General features: G+C 32.5%; 1 protein-coding gene across 2 annotated transcripts in view; it reads right to left on the bottom strand.

Annotated features, from left to right (window-relative positions):
* Positions 1–17,590, bottom strand: part of SLC12A2 (solute carrier family 12 member 2) — a 113,509-nt gene that overhangs the window by 24,681 nt on the left and 71,238 nt on the right. For both annotated transcript variants that reach the window (XM_051998306.1, XM_051998314.1), the window contains exons 12-17: positions 16,354–16,477; positions 15,843–15,944; positions 14,044–14,199; positions 12,263–12,362; positions 2,901–3,012; positions 70–210 (exon numbers count right to left, since the gene is read on the bottom strand). In XM_051998306.1, the coding sequence (XP_051854266.1) occupies positions 70–210; positions 2,901–3,012; positions 12,263–12,362; positions 14,044–14,199; positions 15,843–15,944; positions 16,354–16,477 (735 nt within the window). The remainder of the gene's footprint in view (positions 1–69; positions 211–2,900; positions 3,013–12,262; positions 12,363–14,043; positions 14,200–15,842; positions 15,945–16,353; positions 16,478–17,590) is intronic.

The following is a 17,590-nucleotide window of genomic DNA, read 5'->3' as shown; positions in this document are numbered from 1 at the left end:
AGCCACACTTGGAACAAGACACTGTGGTTGCTATTTAATTCCTTTTATAAAAGTCTTAACACAATTTACCTGCATTAAGTACTGTGCACCATCTCTCAAATCATCAGCATGTACTGGGGCATAAAAAGCCTTCATCTTGTTTTTAATAAGCCATCGTTGATATTTTGCTTGATCAATAGATATCTCCTTCATGGCCTGTCGGCGAGGACCCTTTAAAACAAAATAATTGTCTTTCTAAATAATTATTCTCAAAAAAGTAACTGTTCTCAAGTACTGTGATGCTAGTAGATAATTTATAGTAAACAGACATAGATCATACTCTTCACCAACATTTGGCTTATATAATACCTAGTCATAACATATAATAATGCTATTTTTCACTGTGAGTGTATGTATACCCATATTTCCCTTTTAAAATATCTTTTAAAAGATCTCAGTTTAGAAGTACGGCCTAGATATGGACATTACAGTAAATTAAATGCAAATAAAACCAAAACAAGTTTGTGGGGGATAAAAAAAACTTTGAAACAAAATCAAGGAGTTATGAAATTAAGAAACTAAAAATGAATTTTTCTTGCAAATCACAAATGCAAATCCTTGCTAGACCAAAGCAAGTTTTGGGGTTAAAAAAAAAGCCTTGCAAACATAAATTTACAAATATGTAAAATATATATTTATAATATATTATGTATAGTAATATATTATATAAATATTATAAATATATTATAAATGTATCAAATATATAAAAAATTATAAAATTAAGAAACTAAAAATAAATTTTTCTTGCCAATCACAAATATTAATTCTTGCAAAATAGACCTGTATCTGAACATGAAACTCACTTACTCCTTGGGCAGCTTGGGGACAAAGACCAATAGCAGAAGAATGAATTCAGAAGTAAAAAAGCTATTGTTATTTCCTATATGACAGTATTCCATACCTCATCCCCTATAACTAACTTTTCTAACAAAAAGAGCAAGTATAAAACAAGAGTGCCCTTACTTGACATAGGCAGAAAAAATATATATACTGTATATCTTGAAATAAGAGATAATGAAGGGCTTATAAGCAAAATTCAATTTTTACCCAAAAATTCAGATTTTGACCTAAGCTTTAAGTGTAGGCTTATCCTCATACACAGTGGCAGTTCTCATTTACTTTTATTACTAAAGTCAGGCTACCTTAATCTCCAAACAACTTCAGAAACAAACAAGAAATCAATCCTATACTAACTGAAAAAAAGAAAACAAAAACCAAATCAAACACAGAACTGATCATTTTTCCATAGCAATTATCTATGGTAAACAATAAAAAAAATTCTCAAAATGCATGGAGATTCTATAGAACTTTTTTGGCAGAATATTTCACTTTCTATCTCAAATTGAAATGAAAACTATAATTTAAATGTTACCCTAATTGTAAATTATATTAATGGGAAGTGGGATTGTTCATTCAAAGTCAGACCTAAGCTATTATAAAAAGATATTCAGAAAACATCATCCTGCAAAATACTAATGACAGGTTTATTAGTTTATTACTGTGTTAAATGAATTGATGACATTTCTTTAATTTGATTCTCTTTTAAACTAGTTAAGGAAAATACAGTAGCTCAAACTAAGCTGAGCACCTCAATTAGTACCCAGCTCTTTACTGCTCCTGTCTATTCTCCTCAATATTTAATCATTAATGTCTCTTTACTCCTTTCTTTGGCTTTGGACAAGACCACAACACTCTGATAATCTGTCAAGTCTTTGGAAATAACACAACTTCCAATAATTATTTCAGAAACTTATGGGGTCTGGGAATTCAGATATGGAATGGGAAACAATTTGTCACTTTAGTTCAAAGATCCACTGTCTCAGTGAATAAGGTGGTTGCTATTGTCACATAGTTTAAAAAATATGAGGCACAATACAGTGTAGTGAGAAGAAAAGAGATCAGGAAACTCAGGTTTGCCATAGCAGTTTCATGAGGAGTTGGTAATAATAGTGATTAGCAAGAATAACAAAGGACTGAGTTCTTATTTTTTTTTTAAATAAATAATGGAAACAAGGAGAATTCTGCAGTGACCAACATAGAATGAATGACTTTTGTTTTTGGACCATCATACCTTCATACCCCAGGAAATTCTTCATTATCCTGCAAGACTAAATTAATCTTGGTACTCACATCAGACTGTAGAGCAGAACCAAAAGCTCTAAAATTTCCATTTAAAGAGGAGAGGGCAGCATAGTCTTCTCTCCCATTCTGCTCTTTCCCAACTGCACTGCTTTTAGATTATTTCTTCATGCCCCTGCTCTGAGTAACCTCCTTCCTCCTTTTTGGCTTATTTTTGTATGTTCTAAGAGGACTGTAAGTGCTCTGAGAGCAGGGACTGGCTTTCCTTTAAATTTTGTATTAGTATCCCCAGGGCTAAGTACAATGTCTGGCACAGAGTAGGTGCTTAATAAATATTTACTGACTGACTATATAAACTAATCACCTTTCTATAAGAGGAGATGAAGGTGCGGAAGAAAAGCCTCTCCAGTTTGTAGGCTTTAAGGGAAATTGAAGTGTTCCATTGGAAAAGGATATGAAAATTAAGAAGAACAAATATTTGAAAGGATTAGAAGAGAATCCTTATCTATCTGTATATATGGAGAGGACAGTAGAAGACAATCAGAAAAGAATAGCATTAAGAAGGATTGAATATTTTGAAGCTAAATAACAGATAGGAAAGCTCTTTCCAAAAGAAGAGCACTAAACATTCTGAAATAAAACATAATTTAAGGTAAACTTTAAGGAAATATGGTAAAACACATTTACTTTATAAGGACATTTCACTTCTAACAAGTCATATTATATATCACAGTAAACAATGGGGAAAATTTTCTAACACAGGAAAAAAAATGAACACTTACCATATGTACATGACCACAGACCATCAAACCAACATTTTTTGTAAATGCATGAACAAGATGAAGCAAAGCTGGACGTGAGTTTGGAGAACCTGTCATAACTAGACACTGAGGCCTAATATAAGATTAAAAAAGAAAAACAAAAATTAGAAAACCTTGGATTTTTTGTATTGATTAATGGCATGATCTTATTTTTAGTTGCTTTCTGTAAGATGTAACACCTCTGTATTGTCATTCCGAAGGCTATGGCATGGGATAAGCTTATAACAAAGACTTAGGGAAATCACTTTTGATATCTTGTAACTGTTGCCAATTTATATTCAACTAGGTTTTTCTTCTTCTCTGATTTGGGAATAATTTTGGTAAAATCAAAAGGAGGCACAGTTATTCTATCACTTGAACAGTACTGTCTAAGGCTCAGAGAAAACATTTTCTAGTTCCATTTCAAATTCCAATTCTGATAACATATTAAATATTAAAATTAAATATTTTCTGTCTACAAAAACAAATGGAAGAAAAGGTTCAGAAACCCGACTTGTATCCATGTTCCCAAATATTAATTTCTTCTAGCTTATCAAAAAAAATTTTTTTTTTTTGCATTTTCAATGAAAAAGTGTAGATGACTTTTTATTAGCAACTTAAAGATCTGGAATTAAATGGTGGTCAACTAACAAAAAAAAGAAAAGAGAAAAAAAGAAAATAATCTGACTTAGGACCTAAATTGATTAATATTATGAAAAGGAAGAATTCTTTTATCACTTAATAATGCTAAGTACAAACATAAAATTAATACAAGTGTTTTGCTAAAATTTTTAAGCAAATTTTTTGAATTGATAAATTTACTAACCTCTAATTTTGTACATGAAATATCACTAAGTTTAGTATTAGTGTGGCTTTCGATCTTTTAGGGGTACATATACACATGAATACAAACATACACACATATACACACAATGTCCAGTAAGGTATAGTAATAATAAATGACATTTATATGATAAAGTTGTTTCACTCTACATCAACTGTCTCATTTAATCTTAAAAACAAAACAAAACAAAAAAATCTTTGGAAGTACTACTACAGGTGATAATACTCTTATTTTGCAGATGAGAAAACTGGAGCTTGGGAAGCTTGGTGATTTGTCCAGGTCACTTAGCTAGTAAAAGAGGATATGAATCCAGGTCTCAACTGACTCACACTCCAGTAATCCTCACAGTACAAAATGCTGTGGCAACATGTTGCTCATTGATTGTCAATAAATTAACCAACAAGCATTTCTTAAGCACTTAACTATATACAAAGAAGGGTACTGAGTGCTGAGAATACAAAAACATGTCCCTCAAAATGATCTACATTTTATCAAGGATTTACATCCTTATCAAGAAGTGGAGTGGATAGATAAAGAAAGGATTCAAAAGTGTGAAACAGGTCTAGAGATAAGATTTAAAAGAAATCAAGGATTCCAGGAGGCAGAGGTGAGAAGGAAGCACCTTCCAGGCAAGAAAGACAAAGGCACAGAGAAGAAATAGAGTGTCATAAATGAGAATAGCAAATAAGCCAGTATGACTGCACAAAGTAAGAAGGGCAATATAATATAAAAAGACTGGAAAAGTAGGAAGGGGTCAGATTATGAAGAGCTTTAAATGGCAGACAAAATAGATCATATTTGATTCTAGAAATAATAGGGAACCATTGGCATTTACTGCCCGAAAAGGGGAGGAGTAACAAAGAACACTTAAGAAATTCACTTAAAAAAAATTCACTTTGGAGGGTCTTATTTCTTTGAAAAAGATCAAATAAGAATAATGTAGCAATACAGAATAAGAAGTGATAAGGGTCTGAATTAGGATAGTAGTAACTGTATGAATGGAGAAAGTGGGGAAAATAGTATGGACATAGAGAAAAGATGGGGAAATTGATTGTATATGAGTAGTGAGTAAGTGAGAAGTCAAAGGTAGTATTGAAATTGTGAATCTGTATGACTTTAAGCATGTGCTGCAAAAATAGAGAAGTCTGAAATAGGGAGGGGCTGGAGATACTGTTTTAGAGATGCTGAGTTTGAAATGTTCATTTTTAAATTGATGATAGTTAACTTTTGAAGTGGAACAAAAATCCAGGAGAGAGAGGAGGCTGAATACACTTGTGAGTTTTCTGTATAACGGAACCTGTGGAAGCTATTGAGATAGTAAAGTATAGAGAGAGGGGAAAATTCTGGATAATTCTGGGGAAATAACCAAAGTTAGTAAGTGATTTGGACAATGATCTAGTAAAGTCAACTAGGAAAGAATAGTCCGGAAAATCAAGAGATAACAGTGAAGCAAAAAGTAGAGAGTCATCATTGAGAAGAGGCATTTATATGTGACATAAGACATCATTTGAAGAGAACAGTTTCAATTAAATATGAGGTTGGAAGTCTGCATGCAAAAATCAGAAGAGTTAAGAGAAAAGAAGCAAAGGCAGGCAGCTTTTTAACTACATGTACTGGCTTCCTCAAAATGATGCTCTATCTTTGTTCACTCTCTTCATACCCCACTGTATCTTAAATCATTTGCCCCCAAACCCAGCAATTCCCATGCACTTAGGTAATTTCTGTCTATCACTCCTGAACACTCTCCCTTCTTTTTAAGTTTACTCTATTAATGTTTTATGTCCTATAGAGATAACGAGAGGCAGTCATGGCACACTGGATAGAAATCTGGATTTGTAGCCAATATGACCTAGCTTCAAATCTTGCTTTGGCTACATATTGGCTGTGTGATCTTGGGCAAGCTAATTAACCTTTCAGTGCTCTAACTTAAAGGTGTTAAATTTATGGTATATGGTAGCAACAAACATTAATATATTTGGAAAATGTTTAATAAAACAAATAAAAATACAACATAATGCTAATCTGTGGTATTCTAGGTTAATATATGGTCAATAAGGGATCTATTTCTATTGAGTCTGACACCAGTACTCTAGCCAACTTTGAAAGACTCAAGTTGCAGAGGTGTCAATTGGCATTGGATAGAGTTTGAGATTCCCTAAAGCTATGAAATCCTGTTTAGGTCCTACTCTGACACAGAGAATATTAACTCATTGCTTAAATATAGCACTATAGTAATAGTTCTAGTTCCCCGTTATCCCTTCTCCTACATTCTGGATTAACTCTTTCTGCATTGGCCAGAAAACCTGATTTTCTTCTCCTCTTGGATTGACTTTATTTTTTATTACTAGGTAAAAGACACCATTCTTTTGTCTCATTTCCCCTAGCCTTAATCATTGAACAGACATCAGACAAACTTGAGACCTGGGAAAAGATTTTAGCTCAAAAAGGCCACTATCTCCCACTGTTTTTCCAGAGCTATTTCTAATCTGCCTGATATATATCGTGCCAGTGGACTCAGATGGCTCTGGAGGAAGGAGTGAGGCTCCCTCCCTCATTTAAATTCAGTTTGCTTGCAAGTTAAGACGTCGCTTTTTAGATGCCATGGACCTATTCCAAAATGAAGGACAAACAACAACCTGTAATAGTAACTTTCCCACTAGGGATCCAAGGCGTTCCTTCCTTCTTTGCTTCCTGCCCCCTCTCCAGTCACATAAGGAGTCATAACCTCAAGTGAGGATGCTCTGCTCAAAGAACTATAAATTTTGATCCCCAAATATCAAGATATCTTGGAGCTTTCTGGGCTTTTTTTTTTAATGAGCCATGCCTTAAACCCTTATCACTTTAGTTTTAATGGACTGAACAAACCCAGGCTAAGTTTCACTTGGACATTGTTTGAACTGACTGCATAATTTGGACTCAGATGGCTCAAAATGAGTAAATGTTCCTGTTTTGGCCAGAAACCCTGAGGGTCTTCTTCTCCTAGGCACCCCACCCTTTTTTTGGACTATGTGAAAAAGGCCATTCTCTGCCCCATTTCTTACTTAGCCTTAATCACTAATTGGGCATTGCCTCAGACAACCTGAGAGCTATTAAAGACTTTGTTAAAAACGTCAAAGTCTCTCTTTTCCTCCTGTATTTTATTTTTTTGACACCATTCTTTTTCTCATTTCCCCCCTAACTTAATCAAACAAATAGATCTGGGAAAGATCTTAGCTCAAAAAGGCCAATATCTCCCATTATATCCAGGGCCATCTCCAGTTGTCCTCATATGTATCCTACCACTGGACTTAGATGGCTCTGGAGGAGAAAGTGAGGCTGCTGACTTTGCAGAGACTCCCTTATTTAAAACCAACTCCCTTGCATGTCACAGCATCTCCCTCCTGATATCATGGTCCTCTTAGAGAATGAAGAGCAAACAACAACAGTCCCTACCTAGCTTTCACCCTAGAAGACTGCATTACTTCTTTGGCTCCACTGATCAGTTCCCTCTGGGAATTGCACTTGCTGAACTGCAATTTAAGTATTCAGATCAGCCATATTCAAACCATAACAGCCTCCACTCCTCACTTTCTAGACTTTTTTCTCCATCATCTCACCCCACCCATAACCCCCTTTTCCAGTTTCCTTTTATGTGCTTTGTTTCTCCTTCAAGGCAGAAATTGTTTTTACTTGTATTCCTAGCACTTAACATAGTACCTGGAACAAAGTGAATAATAAATGCTCATTTATTTGACTTTCCTTTCTTCCTAATCTGGACCCTACAGTTAACTAGTTCAGATTCTGTCTCCCTTAATTACCGAGTCCCTCATTCCTTTGTCTATTACCAACCACACCATATAAACCCTTGATTCCATCTCTTGCTCTATCTTCTCTAACGATAGCTCCATTAATTATCTACCGCTATACTTTGTCTTTAATGTCTCCCTTTCTATTGATTCTTTTCCTATTTTCTTAAAACATACCAAAAATCTTCCCAAACAAAACCCACTAAAACTTAGATGTGAATTTAAAAGTCAAATCTAGTTCCTCTCCACACCCTGTGCCCCAATCTTTCTTTATCTCTCTGCTATACTTCACTATTGGCCACCCCTTTTCATCCTGTATATCCTTTTCTCTCTGAATTTTTTTGTGACATTACTCTCTTCTGATTTTCCTCATCCATGACCACTCCAATCCACTCTTATTTGTTGGCTGTTCATCTAGATTAAATCCTTAACTGTGAATATTCTTGAAAATGATAGCCTGGACCTTTATGTTCCTCCAACTTTTTCCAAAGGCATCATTATATTTCCTGTTTCCAAGGTTCATAACCTGGACCCTATTCTATATCTTTCACCTCATATATCCGAGCTGCTAAATTTTGACATTTCTATCTCTACAAGCTTGACTACATCTGACTCCTATCTATACGACACCACCTCATTACCTCTCACTTAAAAATTACAACAAAGTTCTTACCTCAAGTCTCTTCTAATTGTTAGAAAAGTGACCTGCCTTAAATAAATATAGGATCTGACCAACTTTAGGAGTTTCCTAATATCTCAAGAGCAAAATATAAACAACTGTATTTTAAAGCCCTTTACAACCTCATGTACATCCATCTTTCCTAGTCTCATTATATATTTTCTCCTTCCACACTTTATAAACTAGCCAAAATGATCTTTTATCCGTTCCTTAAACATAGCAATACAACTCTGCAGTGGTCATCACCCTTGCCTAAAATGTTTTTCCTCTTTCATTGCTTAAAATCTCTCTCTTCCTTCAAATATCCTGGATTCTTTCCTCTTCCCCTCAACAATTACCTTCAACAGAATTTTTCTTGATTCCTCCCCTAGTGCAACTATCCTATCCTCTTTATATATTTATTCTATATATCCTTACATATGTATATACCTCCCTCAAAAGAATCTACATACTTTCAGAGCAGAGACTGTTTGATGCTTTAATTAGTACTCTCAATGTAAATCTCCCAGTGTCTGCTACATAGTGTTTAATTAATGGTTAGTGATTTCTGGTATTAGACTTGATGGTCTCTTTCAACTCTAAAGTTATGTGATTCTGTGACACTCAGGAAGAACAAAGTTTTTAAAACAAAATCAGAATTTTCTATTTAATATTTATTAAAAAAAGTAAATACAATCCCAAATGAACTAACACATATTTAGCTTTTTAAAACTGGTAGCTTTTCAGTAATGACTAGGTTTATAAGCATTAATAATTTTAAGGAAATATATAGACAAAGTTAAAATACTGAAAAGTATAAAATAACAATAATGCCTATACTTTAAAACCAATTACAGAAACAGCCTGTTAATTTAAAAAAATAATTTAAGTATATGCTGCAAAGTCTATACAGACACGACCATTTTATGCCTTTATTATTGCCATGGTTTGGCACCACAAATACTAGTGATCAGTCATAATGATCCCAAAATATCAATGATCAATCCCAATGATACAGAATTGTGGAGTGGATTCTTAAACTAGGTTCAGTTGGAATACAATCTGATGAAGAAATGAGTAGATGCCCATAGAAACCAAGTTCTCAGAATCACTTAAATTCCTTTCAAATCTGAGAACTAAAATAAATATTGTCTAATTATGGAAAAAAAATTAGTAATTAAAGTAAGGTTTGATCTGTTGCTAAAATATTATTGTTTACTTCTTTAATGACACAATTCAAAATGTCATTTCATACAGGGTCAAATTCAGTTTGATAAAAAAGACCTGCATATCACAGTAAATCATTTACTTCTAATACAACTAATACAACTTCTAAGTTTCTAATAGCTCATAACAATTTGACAGCACAAGAAATAGTGGATTTAATTTCATTATCTATATTTTAATTATTATTTGTATTTTTTTCAGCTGCCAACCCAAACTACAACAACCTTTTCTGGTGATGGTTGTTAATATCACTTTCTAACGTCCTTCTTTGCTCTAAAAAAATCACTACCTTTTTGGGTAAGTAACCTCTCAAACTAACACCATTGCTTAATGTTTTCTCAGAAATAGGTATAGGTACTGTGAAGCAACTTCATTCTACCCATGTTTCAAATAATCACTCAATGAGACAAAATTACAATAGAAACATATAAATAGTAGTATTCATTTAAAAATTCTTCATCAGAAGTTACCTTCCTTTTTTTTTTGATATGAGACGCAAACATTATTTTCAGGAGATGGGAAATTTTCCTGAAATTATCACATTATCAGAAAACAGTCATTTCCTCTTATTGAGTGCCTGTGCCTTATAGTGAGGAAAATACAATATTTAGTTCTCAGAGTGTCTGCTTTTAAAGGAACTTACATTCTTCAATATTCAGTTTAAATGCCCCTTTTTATGAAGCTTTCTCTGATTTTCCCAGTCCCAAGCCCAAAAGGCTTTTTTAATGTAGTTATTTTATATTAAAATATGTATGTATGAGTTATATCCTTTTACTACATCAAAGCTGTCATTTATTAATCTCTATCTTTGCTGATATGTAGCATGTAGAATCATTTAAATTCAAAAACTAAGCATTATGACATTCACAATTGATATAAAGCTGCTGTGTTTGCTAGCTTTCAAAGTCCAAAGCAAAGCAAAACAAAACAAAAAAACAAAACAAAAAAAAAAAAGAAAAAGACACTTCCTACTAGAAACTCAGGTCTTCTAATTCAAAGTTGCATCAAATATTTGTTTACCAATTTTCAAATTCAGCTGAAAAAGAAATAATTTTGATAAGAATCTGAATGTGAAGCCTAGCTCTGCTACTTTCTATCTATGAGACCTTGACCAAGTAACTTTATTTCTATGAGCATCTACTCATTTCTTCATCAGATTATATTCCAGTTGAACCTAAGTTTAATGCTAAAAACCCATTTCAAAATTCTGTGTCATTGGGATTTATCACAGATATTTTGGGATCATTATGACTGATCATTGGTGTTTGTGGTGCTGAATCATAGCAATAATAAAGGTATAAAATGGTCGTGTCTGTATAGACTTTACAGCATGTACTTATTTTTTTAAATCAACAGGCTGTTTCTGTAATTGATTTTAAAGTATAGGCAGAAAAAATATTTTTAAAAGGATTAAATATTACTCAAAATAATTTTTAAAATAGATGTTTCTCGTATCATAATAACTATTCCCAAATCAATAGGAACCTTTCAAGAAAGGCCTGTGTGATTCAAATGTAAAACAACAGACCTTAAATAATGAAAATAAAAAGAATTTAATAGTAAATTAAAGAAAGTTGGTGGTAAAGGAAAGAATGAAACATGAAAAAGTCAAGTTTCTAGAAGACATCCGAACAATGAAAACTATATAAAGTAATATGATCATATTAGTTAAAAAAAAAAAAAAGAATTAAATTTACCTGAGATTTTATAATCAATTAGCTGTAATCTAATAAGATTTTAAAGATCTCAACCATGATGTAAGTAGAAATTTGGGGTTGCATAATTAAAAAATAACTATTTTATGATCTCACTTAAAAAATAGTCACAAGCCTAATTTGTGACTAATGTAGATGTTAATATTGTATTTATAGCATTCTTTCTTTATAATGCTTCAGTAATAAAATCTAAACAATTATTAGAAGCAGCAAACTAGAACAATGCTAAATAAAGATATTAAGAGATTTAAAATCAATAACAGCAATAAATAGGATATAAAGAATTATCAAAATGAAATGTATTTAACAAGGATTATTAATCAACAAAAAATAAAGTACATGTTCCCTTCCAATTCTATGGCTCTAAATTTGAATACTAAGGCAACTAATATTTATTCCTGCCTATGCATACATCTTCTAAATCACAGTTACACTGATATGATAAAAGCAGTAATACAAGAAAAGTTCTGTTCAGTTCTTTTCAGTTGTTTCTGATTCTTTTGGGTTTTCTTGGCAAAGATACTTAAGTGGTTTGCCATTTTCTTTTTCATTGTAGATGAGAAAACTAAGATAAATAGGATTAATTGACTTGCCCAAGGTCACACAGCTAATAAGGGTCTGAGGTGAAATCTGAGCTCAGAAAGAGAAGTCTTCGGGATTCTAGACTGGCACTTATCAGCTGCACTACCTAGCTGTCCAAAGAAAAGTTTTGTTCACACCTAGATTAATAAACAAATAAATGTAGTGATACGGGCATTATAAACTTAAAAGTGGATAATAAAGTTATATAATAAAAGGATTATTTTATATATTATTTTTCAATAGAGACCCCTACAATAACATGCTTATGAAGTAGCTAATAATTGCCAACCTTTCATAAAGAGAGAATAACAAGAAACTTGGGTAAACTTTTCATTTAATTTGTTAATTATTGCAAGATTAGTCAACTCTAGCCCAAGACTTTTGGCCAAAGTAATGAGAAAACTATATTGCTGTTCACAAGAAATGATGATGGTCAAAGAATATAAAAAAGAAAATCAACCATTTCCATTATAGTGATAGCAAAGAGCTGATGGGAGTTACAACAAGTATCCCTATGATATTTTATAGTTTACCTGAAGTTCTTCACATGGTCTTCGACACCAGAAAGACGAATGGAGTGCTGCAATGCACTCAAATAAGTCAGGGCTTGTGTTGATGATCCCCAATTCACATCTGTAGGATATACAATATTGCTAATTATTATCAATCTGACTTGGGGGGAAGGGGAGAGAAAGAAAGGTTTTTTTTCAAAATTTAATGGATATTTATTTAAATTATATAAAATTTAAATATTTTTCACTAAAAATTCTACTTACTCTAGCTTAAATTAAACTCTCAAGACCTACTACACTGAAAAGCATGTATACAGCTAGTGAAAGATTGTGTCTGTTGGTGATCTGCCATCCAAGGTAAGCTTTTTGAGGGTCACAACCACATTCCGTCTTCATAACTGTCTATCAAGGCATGGGATGCCAGTACCAAGGGAAAGAAGATACATACTCATGAAACCAAACATATATGTTCATTTATATACATATATACATACACACACAAGCATACATGTGGATGTGTATATGTACAGGAATAGGTGTGTGCTATGAATATACGTGTATTTATGCATGTTTATGTGCATTTATACATACATGTAGTTGTAAGCATGTGAAGTCAACTCAAAAAAAAATTTTCACTTACCTAAATGAAGAATATTTTAAATACTGTTTTAAGATATAACACCAAGCTTTAAAATCTAGACAGAACTCTAATCCATATTAGTTATTATAAAGACTATATGTATATATAATGTATAGAAAAAATGTGTGGCTTTTACATATTTTGTTTGGTTGCACTGGCAATTTGGATTTCTTAGTACATTAATGAATGTTCAAGATGCTCACTCCTTTAATAATGTAAATTTTAAAGAGATTTCTGAAAAAAAAATACCATAGTTTGGTAATTTGAATTGTATAACAGATGAATATTTTAAATATTAACAGGAAAAGAAAGTAACTCTTGAAAACTGCTTATAAATTCATAAGATACATATTTTCCCAATCTAAATCTCTATTTTGCATTTGAATTACTGGAATAACACTCACTTCTACTTCTGCCTCTAGTCTCCCCATCAATTTTCTTCTTTAGATAATTGCAAAAATAATCTTTATAACAGTGATAGACTAGATCTGTGAATCCAAAACAATTGCATGAAGAAACTCCTTCTCCCAAGGCAGGGCAATGAATTTTTTTCAATTAGTAACTAAATCCTTTTCTAAGAATTTCTAAATTGTGTGCTTTTGGAATTTAATTATAAAGTTCAAACTACTTGATGATGTTTTCAATATGACCTTATAATTGTTCCTTAAGTTTGTGTTTGTGTGTTCTCAATTACTCAGCTCAAAGAAGCAGTGGCTTCCTTTGGGAACACAATAATATCTAGTACTGTAATGAGCACAAAGTAAACATTCAATAAATGCCTGTTCAACTGAATCAGAGCCAGTGTATATATGTATCGTAGCTATTATCCTGCCTCTGGTTTTAAACCTTAAAAAGAAGTTTTTTATTAACTCATTTTGATAAGTTAAATATTAGATTATATTTAATTATTTTCTAGAAATAAGATTAGCTTTACATGTCATTTTGAGTTAATAAATGATAGCATCAATAATTGAATTTAAAGTAGCTTTCTTACTGTTTATAAATAAATTTTATAAATAAAATTTTCTTATTTTAAAATCAAGTACAAACTTGTCTTTGAATGTAAAGCAAATACATGTCAATGATAATCCTCAGTAGTAATACTTATAACAATGTAACAATATTTTAGTCTAAAAGTATACATCACACATAATTTACTGACCTGGTTTTTTGTAGGTAACATAAATGTACAATCCAAGAACGATGACATATGTTAACAATGCAGCCCACCAATTAATGACAAACATCACTATGCAACAGAGAATTGCCCCAATAAGTGAAATCCACATATTGTAATACTTGAAAGCAGGACGCCAACCTAATCATTAAAAAAAAATTAAGGTCACGTTACTACACATTTACATGAACTCCCATTTTGTAATGCTTACTTTAAAATTTTATTTGTGCTTATATTACTTTCACTTTCCAACGACTTACCCTGCTCTCCAAGAAAAAAACCCAAAGCATATTTCACATATGTCTCATTTAACACCTATAATTCACCTCTTTTGTATTTAATGAAGAGTCATGTCTCACCACTTGGTGTTGGGCATAGCACCTATTATGTGTCACGTATTATGCTAAGCACTTTTAACAAATATCTCATTTGAATCTCACAACAACTTTGAGAAGTAGGTGGTATATTTATCACCATTTTACAGTTGAAAAAACTAAGGCAAAAGAAGTGATCTGTTTAAACAGCAATAAGTGTATGAACTCAGGCTTTCTTAACTCTAGGATCAGAGTGCTATTTACTGTATCACTTCTGGAGTCAAGATTTATAAATGTATTAATAATCGAGCAAACCATCATGGGAAAGTATGGAGTAATAAGTATATTTACTTCCCTGAAAGAAGATTCAACAATTCAAAAACATATCATAAAGGACTGTCATCTACATTTCTAATACTATTGTGCACATTATTTTGTTACTTGTTTTGTTTGATGGAAATATGCATGTCATACACATACGTAACCCAATGTACATACAAAATATAAAAATGGATACTCCAAGTAATTTCAATATCCATGCTAATGAAATAGTAGGCTATTTGTATACAAATTTACTGAAATTTAATTTGAAAAAGATCACCAATTTATAATTCAATTCTACAAAACTAGTACCTGTTTTATAACATAGTTATATATAAGAATATATACAAATGTGTCACATAGACATATTACCTGTAGCTACTTAGGTTTAAAAGATGACAAAGATACCAAGTATTTTAAGCACTATTTTAAAAACACAAATTGAATATATTTATCTTTAAAATAACAATTATCAAACTCTGATATAGTAGAAAGAACACTGATTTGGAAGATAGATAAGCTAGATTCAAATCCTGAATATGCTACCTGTGAAATTCTGAGCAATTATATTCTCTACACTGTAAACTCATCTATAAACTGAGAGAGATGGATTTACAGGATTCTCTAAGGTGGCTTTCAGTTCTAATTACCATAGGTATTCTCTCGTGTTCTCTCTCTCTCTCTCTCTCTCTCTCTCTCTCTTTTTTGCTGAGGCAAAAGTTAAGTGACTTGTCCAGATTCACACAGCTAGGAAATGTTAAGTGTCTGAGGCCAGATTTGAATTCGGGTCCTTCTGACTTCAGGGTTGGTGCTCTATTCACTGTACAATCTAGCTGCCCCAGGTTCTCTTACTTTAAAAAATTACAAAAACTTCTCTTAAATATATTTTAATCCTATTTCTGGTCTGTGACATTCCTTTGCTAATTACCCAGAACTGGTTTGTTATCATTCTCAAATGTTATAGTACAAAATTCTGAATGTTATTTTTTTCTATTAATATGTTACATATCTATATAAAAATTATAGAGACACACACATACATAAATATGGTTGGTAGGTTTAAAAGTCTTTTCTAAAATCACCAAACAGTACTTTGATAGTCAATTTCTACATGAACACATTTTAAAAATTTAAATGGAAAATTACTACCTGGAGATTTTGCAAGCGAGGCATGGAACACTGAAAAATTAATCAGTGCATATGAGGCAAGGAAGAAGTTGGAGATTATTGGAGCAATAACATTCAATTCAGCTGTAAAGAACCACATATAAAGAGGTTAAGTTATTTACAAATTCAAATGAAAGGTTTTTGTATGATTGAGAGTCCATTACCCTTTTGAATTAATTTTGATTCTATTCCCATATAATAAATGAGGTCACAGAGGTTCCATGGTAGTTAAGATGGTGAGAGTTATTCAAAAGTTCTGGAACTGAATTAAAGATTTTACATTTCCAGAATTATGAGATGAATTATTTTGGTGAATCTTATAAATAAATGGGTTTTAAGTATTTCCTTCCTGACAGTCCCTTCCAGAAGCAAATGGAACTTGATTAAGTAAAACGAGTTATAGTAAACAGATACTTTTGTTCAAATCCAAGGTCAGAAACAAATGTAAAATGTAAAGTCACAAAACTCATTTATATCTATTTAAATAACTAACCAATTAAGATGAACCCAAGTGCAATTAAGAATGTCAGGATATAGCCACGAAGTGGTTCATTGTTCTTCCCATAACCTTTAGCAAACATCTGGAAAGCTGGGTAGATATTGTCCTTACACAATGCCTAAATAAAGAAAAGTAAACATTAAAATAAATACTTTATTAACATGTTTTTCCCTCTCATTCAATATTTTTTAATAGCAAAAACCCCTCTAAAGGTTTGCTAGGTATGGCTAGGTATAAACAATTCTTTATACTCAAAAATAAGAAAAGAGGAGAACTTAAATAAGTTCAGGATAACTATTAAGATGAAAGAAACCTTACCCCTGGTTACAAGAGTTGTATGTAGTTCTATGTCCTTTCTACCAGAAACAGTCAGTCATTCTATGTTTTCTATCATCATATACTACCACCACTATCAGAACCAGCTAACTGAAGGTTAAAATAGTCTATAATATCAATGTGTTAAAGGTCAAAAGGTTAAATGCAATTAAGCACATAACAAAGATAGGTTTTTCTTTAAGAAAATCATATGTCATTAGATTTTTTTTTTTTTTTTTTTGGCTAAGGCAATTGGGGTTAAGTGACTTTCTCAAGATCACAAAGCTAGCAAGTATTAAGTGTCTGATGCTGTATTTGAACTCAGGTCTTCCTGACTTCAAGGCCAGCACTCTAGCCACTGTGCCACCTTGCTTCTCCTGTTTGTCCTTAGTTCTTGAAGAGGATCACAACAGGAAGGCGATGCTGTGACATACAAGTAAACTAGATTTCAGCGAGGGAGGGCTGGGCAACGTCACCTGCCTCACTTTCCCCTCCAGAGCCATCTGGGGGCCAGTGGCCAGATATAGAACAAGAGGACTGGAGATAGTCCTGGATGCAGTGGGAGACCTGGACCTTTTTAGGCTGAGGTTTTTAACAGGTCTCAGTTTGACTGAGGCTAAACCCACATTCAGTATTTAACCTTAGATAGCAAGTGAGGCAAAGTTAAAAGTGGAGACACTTCAACCTAGTAAAATGCAGAAATGACTAAGTAACTCCATGTGAGTCAATCAGGACCCTTGGTTGGTTGGTTGTTGTCCTTCATTCTTGGAGAGGACCAAAATGACATCACTATGTTAGAGGCGAGTTATAGGGTGTCATTGGTTAATCAGATCAATACAAGCTTGGAATGCTCTTCCACAGCTTGGACATAAATAGTCCCTTATGAACATTTGGAGGGGACTTTCTGATTTTGCAC

This window comes from Antechinus flavipes, chromosome 1 (genome assembly GCF_016432865.1).
Source record: "Antechinus flavipes isolate AdamAnt ecotype Samford, QLD, Australia chromosome 1, AdamAnt_v2, whole genome shotgun sequence".
In the NCBI taxonomy this organism is placed as follows: Eukaryota; Metazoa; Chordata; class Mammalia; order Dasyuromorphia; family Dasyuridae; genus Antechinus; species Antechinus flavipes.
Note: the sequence above shows the minus strand (reverse complement) of the source record. Positions and strands in the feature narration are given on the sequence as shown.